This window comes from Nothoprocta perdicaria, unplaced genomic scaffold, assembly GCF_003342845.1.
Source record: "Nothoprocta perdicaria isolate Ctin4 unplaced genomic scaffold, notPer1 scaffold_13, whole genome shotgun sequence".
NCBI classification, from domain to species: Eukaryota; Metazoa; Chordata; class Aves; order Tinamiformes; family Tinamidae; genus Nothoprocta; species Nothoprocta perdicaria.
The window spans coordinates 3,405,315-3,412,486 of record NW_020454427.1 but is presented as its reverse complement, the minus strand read 5'-3'; the positions used below and the strand labels follow the sequence as shown (position 1 = coordinate 3,412,486).

Here is a 7,172-nt window from a genome sequence, read left to right as displayed (position 1 = left end):
TTGTGTAGCAGTCAGGGAAAGGATGGCCAGGCTATCACATCCACCCACATGCAGAAGGTAAATATGTTTACTGCCAGAATAGTACATGAAGTGCCAAGCAGTTCACTCAAAGATACATATGATACAAAGACATATATGGCTGGTACAATCTTCTACAGCATGCACACACCCAATGCACTGAGCGTTTCAGAGCCATCATTTCTTCAGTCTTGGTAACATACTTCAGTTATTGCACAACTAGTAACCACAAGTGATTGGTATYCTTCAGCAAATGAAAATCTGTGCCTCATGGTACCTTAACACTTGTAAAATCCATCTCCTATGACCTTTTCCCCATGCAAAGTTTGTGCTAGTGCAGCACAATGATGCAATCTTCTCTGCATATGACCAGTCCTGGATGAGTATGSGGTGGAGGGTAGAGCTCCAGGAGGAGGTTCCCCCTCAGCACATGYCCATAACACAGATGGGAGACCGTGACGAAACCCGCCATGAGGTGGGAAGAGCAGCTCTGCACATTACATGCTCTAGGCGTGCCTGCTTGAGCAGGAGGGTTGGACTAGATGATCTCTAGAGGTCCCTTCCAACCTTAACCATTCTGTGATTCTGTGATCCTGGGAATACCCAAGGGTCACTTGTGCTGTCTCTGCTGCTATTGCTCAAATCCTTGCCTTTCCCCTTCATTTTGCTGCACACTGCCTGGATTTACTGTTTCTCCTGCCACCCCTCAGCCAATTCACTCCATCATTAAGACAATTCTTAAAATCTTTTACAAACATTTGTAACCACCCTACTGTCTCCTGGGTGTTCATACTTATTTCCCATAATATTAGTTTCCATTTCAGTTTTAATTAGTAACTTCCCATGTTATAACAATATTAGGTTTCTCAGTCTTTATACCACAGGGCACGTGCTAATGCTCATCGGCACAGCATTGCATTTCTGCTAGGTACTATGATCAATGCATCACCACAATAAACAATCATTGCAACCGTAAAAGCACTTATAACAAATGAGCTTCCTGGTTGTAAAAACACTTTTATTCCTGAAGTAAACTCAACATGCAATCCCATAATTTTAATTACTTTTTTTTTTTTCTTTTTGGATTTAAATTCATGCAAAAAAGAACAGTGATAATCCCAAACAAATGCTTCAGAACCACCCTGTGCACCTCAGGGCTGAGTCCTGAAGTGCTGTGATTAGGTCCGAAGGAGCAGGAAAAGTAGCTTTGATCCAATTAAATCTACTGGTCCCTCAGGTCTACCCATTGCATTATAAACAGCGCATGTGACAGGGATGTGGCTAAAAACCACAGCCCATCGCCTTTACGTGCACAGTTCAAGGGGCTGCATTTATGGCTAGCTCAGCAGTGGCCACGCACAGCAGAGAGCCACGCTGGCCTCCCAGCAGGTCTGTGCGCCCACTGCTCTGCCTTGTGCCCCACACGTGCCCACCGCTACTGAGCAGCTTCTTCTCAAATTTCACATTCATCAAGGACTTTCCCAGACGCACAATTTCCAGTAGCTACTATCATATTTATTAGCTAATCTTAAAGCACAGAAATTCTGTAGGAAACAATGTTTTAACCATGAAGGATTTATTTCCCATTAAATATCAGCTAATATAAGAGGGTGAACGTAGGGACAAAGAGCTGATTGCAAAGCAGTACCAAAACATTATTTTGTCTGGTGGACGGGAAGATAAAATCATAGGCAATTGCCAGAACGAACACACTGTAAAAGTAAGAAATGCTGAACTCACAAAATATATACACAGCTGTGCAGATTCAACACTGACACACTTAGTTTTCCTGAAGGAATGAAGCAGTCACAAATCCTGTAAATGCACCGAGCAAGAAAATCAGCAAAGCAAGAGCATGATCACAGCATCGATGCCAATAAAACCCAATGGAGACAAGTCTCAGCAGGGAGGTCCCAGGAGCAGAGATGCTATTTCTGCCCAGGATGTACTGAGGTGATGGCAGCAGCACACACAGCTCCTCTCCCCACACGACATTTGAGTGTGCACATAAATATGTATATTGTCCATAAATACCTTGCCCACAAATATCTATCCCAAACGATCTTCTAGGATATTTACAGTATTCATATCTCTCTTGTGCTTTTAATATTCCTACAGCATAAACTTGGAAGAAAGTAAATTAGTTGCCATTTGTTAAAAAAAAATAGTTTTTGCACTTGTAATATAAATATTTTCATGTATTGCACCAAGCAGAAAAGATGAAATTTTATCAAATGCAACAAGTATTGCAATTTATCAAATATTGCAATTGTGCTAGTCCTTAAAAAAATAAGTCTATTTTTTTTTTTATTGCAGTTTTCCATTTGGACCATAGCATGGAAGAGCAAGACAGCAGCTGGCTGGGGCTGGCAATGACGCTGGTAAAGCAGATTGGGAGGAAGCAGGGCAGCCTTTCCTGGGCATTCGTGACATCTCCGTGCTCCAGTCAAAGCCATGCACAGCACAGCAGAAATCCTAGCCCGCTGGAGCTCAATACTGGCTGAACCTGGGGGGACAATTTTGCCCCCTGTCCTGTAGGAAAACTACAGGAGCACATTATTCCCCTCCGACTGGGAGCAGGCAGATCTTGTGGGCTGCCCATAGTGGTGATTTTTAGCATGTTAAGGGCAGCTGGGTTGTATTCATCTATATATTTATTTCTTACAGGCTTCTCAACAGCAAGCACACGTCTCTGAGCACACCATGCCCATGAGGTAACGATGACTGGGATCACCTAGATGCTTTTGGGAAGTGACCCCTTTGCCAACCAAATGAGAACTCCATCTAAGGAGGCCCTGGGGTGGCCGGTGGGCAGCTTGCCCGGGAGGATGGAGACAAGCAGAGGCTTCCAGGCACCTCGGTGGCTCCGTGATGCCACTCTCGCTCATCCACACACTGGGTGTCTTCACAAGAGCCCCAAGCCCAGGTGCAGCCTCTTGCAAGGATAAGAAGGCTCTGTTGTATCGAGAACGGGAATGTTTCCTTCCTTCATTGACCCCAACTCTGTCAACCTGCCTGGCTACACACTGACCACTCCATGGATAGACTGTGGAAGGGCAGATGAAACTGAAACACCTCTTTTCCCAGTCAACTTGCCCTGGCTGACGGTTCACATTTGCCCGCTTTTATCCACATTTGTACACATTCCATGGAGCTCCTGCCGGCTGGAGGTCAGGGACAAGCTCTCCCAGTTGGCTACCACCCCATCACCTTGCACCAAGACACAAAGGCCACTGACAGACCCTGCCCGGGAGCCGCAGGGAAGTCGAGTGTGAAGAGCTTTGTGAGCATCAGCGATACAACCTGGTACAGCCTCCAGCACCAAGAGACACCAGGAACGTCCAAAGACTCATTTAAAGTGCAAAACACAGGGTTTTTAAATAGTTTATAATCTGACTTGCAGATTAGATTTTTGTAGATATTTGTAAATAAAAATAAAAAGCATTTTATTTACAAATTTGACTTTTAGTCTCTTTCTATCTACACTGTTTAGTAGACCATTAATAGCAAATATCCTCAGGTGAGCAAGTGAGAATAGCAAACATCACAGCTGACCAGATATGCACTGGAATTTTATCCATTCTATTCCAGCTTCCCAGGTTTATACATATATACATATATACACACACACACATAATACATATATATACATATATACATATATATATGTATATCAATGTATATGCTAGCTTGCAATCTTTATGTAACACTGATATATGTAACACTCCCACTGACTTTTCTGTACAAATAATCAGAGAAAAACTACAGCAAAGGAAATTCAGATACAGCATTTGTGAGAAGTAACATAGAAAACGTACTCTCCACCTGAGACACCATTTAAGTAATTACTGTTTAAAGAAAATACTGTTCAAAACCTGTCCTGTCACTTTGTCACAAATAGCAATCCCTAAGGACAGGAAATGCAGAGTTTGCTTGGTACATGTTTCTTTTTTACCAAGTCAGCTCTGAAATGAGTAGCACAGGTCCCTGCTTGCTCCCAGCTCTGCAAGTTCAAGTTCAAGCAAGTTCATTTCAAGATGTGCCTATAGCTCTTACCTATAGGACTCAGACTGGGACCATGGTATCGCATCAGGATGTAGTGCAAAACACATTTAATTTATGTCAAAATTGTTGGAGAACCAAGCCTTAACTCTCTACTGAAAGGATATTTGTCAGAAAAGATACCCTGACCCTTTCCTTGATTTATAAAAATGTTTTATTTTTCAATAGAAAAGTATATTTAAAACCACAATTATTTGCTAAAAGCAATATAAAACTTTCCAATTTTAACATCATAAAAGTTTAACAAAACATAAATATTGTTACCACTTACATTTCTATGTACAGGAGTTGGCATTAGAGAAATACACAGACAGTCAGATAGTAAAATTGAAAACGGATGGCACGCAACTACATGAGACTGAAATTCCATGTCATACAGCATGGCCACAGGAACACAAGCAGCATTTTATTTTTTAAAATCCCCAGTTAGAGAAACGTTGTTCTTTTTCTCTGCAACAATGCACCAGTTTCCATGGTCATAGCAGGAAGAGAGTATCTGCAGCTCAGGTACATTCTCTTCCAGCAGCGAGCACAGCTCCCCTTCCCGAAAGACGTGGTAATAGCGCATGAAGGCTTCCGTGTCCAGCGTGTCGGCAGCTTGCTYGCCCACAGACACTGCAGAATCCAAGGCAGAATCAGTGGAGTCAGTTGTTGAAGTTCTTCTGAAAAACTTGCTGCCATCAGACTTACCAGCATCAGCTTTGTCAGCGCTGCAGCTGCAGTCCCGCTCCTCCATCATGCCACTCACCAACGAGGCTGCTTCACTTTTGCTCTGAATTGCAYTCTGGTGTCCTCCATTTACATCTGAATCCTGCAGTGAGTCTGTGGCTGGTGACCAGGTGGTTTTTCTGAGAGGCAGGTTTGCCATGAACACATCGTCATCATCTAAACTTTGTTCTTTTATCAGGGTCCCATGAGGACCCAAATCCAAACTGCAGTGTCTCGAATGCTGGAGGGATATGGCACTGTTTGCCCACTCGCCCTCATTCTTCACGGGCTTCATCTTCTCAGTTTGCTTTCTCAAGGTTGATTCATCCAAGGATCTAGAGGAAAACCAGGAACGGAAAGATCTTCCTAGAGCACTGTAAAATCTGTTTTCTTCTTCAGAAATTTTCACGCAGCAGGCTCTGGACAGGCAATAGTTCGTATTATGGGAATGCTTTGAATCGATTTCTGACTGCAGGTTGGTGGGGCAGCTGCAGTCAGAGAGCACTAGGTGTGCAGGGAGCCCATCTTGGCTCTTTACAGAATGCACAAACTCACCCTTATCTCCGGACTGCCTCGATTCTGAAAAACGCCGTGAGCACAAAGCTTTGTTCCAAGGAACAAACACATCTTGCTTCTCAAAGCGGCGATTCTTTTGTTCCATAGCCCAAACATAAATCATCATCTGGCCTCCAGGTATCAACACTCTTGCCATTTCCCTTATTGCTTTGATTCTTCTTTGTTTGGTTGAGAAATGATGGATCACTACGAGAGAAGGAAGGCATTATATACTGAATATTAGCATTATGTATTGACATAGCATTTCCTGCTCCAATCTTTTCTACACATTTAATCATTTTAGTTGCCGTATCACAAGCATCACTCACTGCAAGCCAGAAACAGTGCCATTTATACTGGCAACACGGTCCAAGTTTACACTGGATTGCTCTCTCTCACAACAAACAGTCCCTGTCTAATCAATTCATTTTATTGCTTAAATATTCTCCACGATTAAAATTATGTAATCACTTTGGTGATTCTAAGGAAATATGACATGATTATGTTGGTAAAGCCTAGAAGAGTATTTGAATATTTAGACGAGTATTTGTCATTCTCTGGAATCAAATGAAAAACACTTCATCTATAATCAGATGGCTACAGGTACATCAAATCGCTGTTCAAAATTCATTATTGGTAAACGTACAGAAATGCCAGTTGGACATTAGCCTGGTCAGGCCTGTAATTGGCATAAATACGCTGGCTTCAAAGTGGGTTGATCTGATACCACTGAGATCATGCTACAGTACCTGAAATGTGGATACTCTCCCTGGCTCACCAGTTCAAATGAAAGCAAAATAATATAAATCCTGCTTTTATATTAGTCACTGTTACTTTGCTTTCAAATTTTATCCTTTTTTTTGAAAAATGCATTTTAAATTGCATTTCTGACATATTTTGAGTTGTTTCTGAGTGTCAGTCACCAAGAACAACTTTTATGCTTTATAATTTTTCCCAAAAAAGTTCAGAAAAGCACAGAGTTAAAAAAAAGTCTTTAATTAGATTCTCTCTCTCTCTTTCTCTCTCCTCCCTCTCCTGCATCCCTTTCTCTTCTCATCTTTCTTCCTCATCTACTCTCACTTTATACCTCTCAATTATTAATAATATTTGCATAAAGTGGATCAAAGGAATTAAGACTTTGAGAATCTTGACTCATTCTAGACAACAGGCATTCAGATGGCTCTAAATTCTTACTTCATGACTGTTGTAAGACAAATTTTTATTCATAGCATATGAGCTTCAGGTCCTGGTTTAGAAAAAACAAGTCTTCATTTCAATGTATTTGTTCATCAAAACAGATCCTGAGGAGGAACCAAGAGTTTATCCCGACCACCTAATGTGCTTAAACTGTAAGCAGCATTGTTTATACTAGTTTTTACTTGTTTAAAATGCATGTTGGAAAGAAATCCTTTCCCCAGAGGGCAGACAAGGCCAYATATAAACAAACAGATGATCCACATATTTCCCTGGTCAACAGCATCACTGTGCAAATAGTCCTATTTTTTTGTTCTTTCATGTCTGGTACATTCACTTCCGTAAAATCTGCTATGATTCTAAGGGAACTGCTTCAAAATAAATTTTACCAAAAAAGATCTGTAAGATTTTTTGTGTGTGTGTGTGGGCTCGAATGCATGTATAATCTCTTACCTCCAATGGAAATGACTGCATTGAAGCACTGATCCCTAAAGGGAAGATTAAGGTTGTCACATACCAGAACTTCATCACCTTTTCTCCTTGCAATGTCTACCAAGGGTCCGCAGTAATCGCAGCCGAGATTATACACCTGACTGTTGACACTGAGATACTTTCCAGTTCCGCAACCTGAAGAG

General features: G+C 41.7%; 1 protein-coding gene across 1 annotated transcript in view; it reads right to left on the bottom strand.

Annotated features, from left to right (window-relative positions):
• Window positions 1–4,247: 4,247 nt before the first annotated feature.
• The window catches only part of TRMT9B (tRNA methyltransferase 9B (putative)), an 18,083-nt gene continuing 15,158 nt past the window's right edge, over window positions 4,248–7,172 (bottom strand). The window contains exons 3-4 of the mRNA XM_026033637.1: window positions 6,991–7,164; window positions 4,248–5,550 (exon numbers count right to left, since the gene is read on the bottom strand). Coding sequence (XP_025889422.1) covers window positions 4,487–5,550; window positions 6,991–7,164 — 1,238 coding nt within the window. The 3' untranslated portion in view covers window positions 4,248–4,486. The remainder of the gene's footprint in view (window positions 5,551–6,990; window positions 7,165–7,172) is intronic.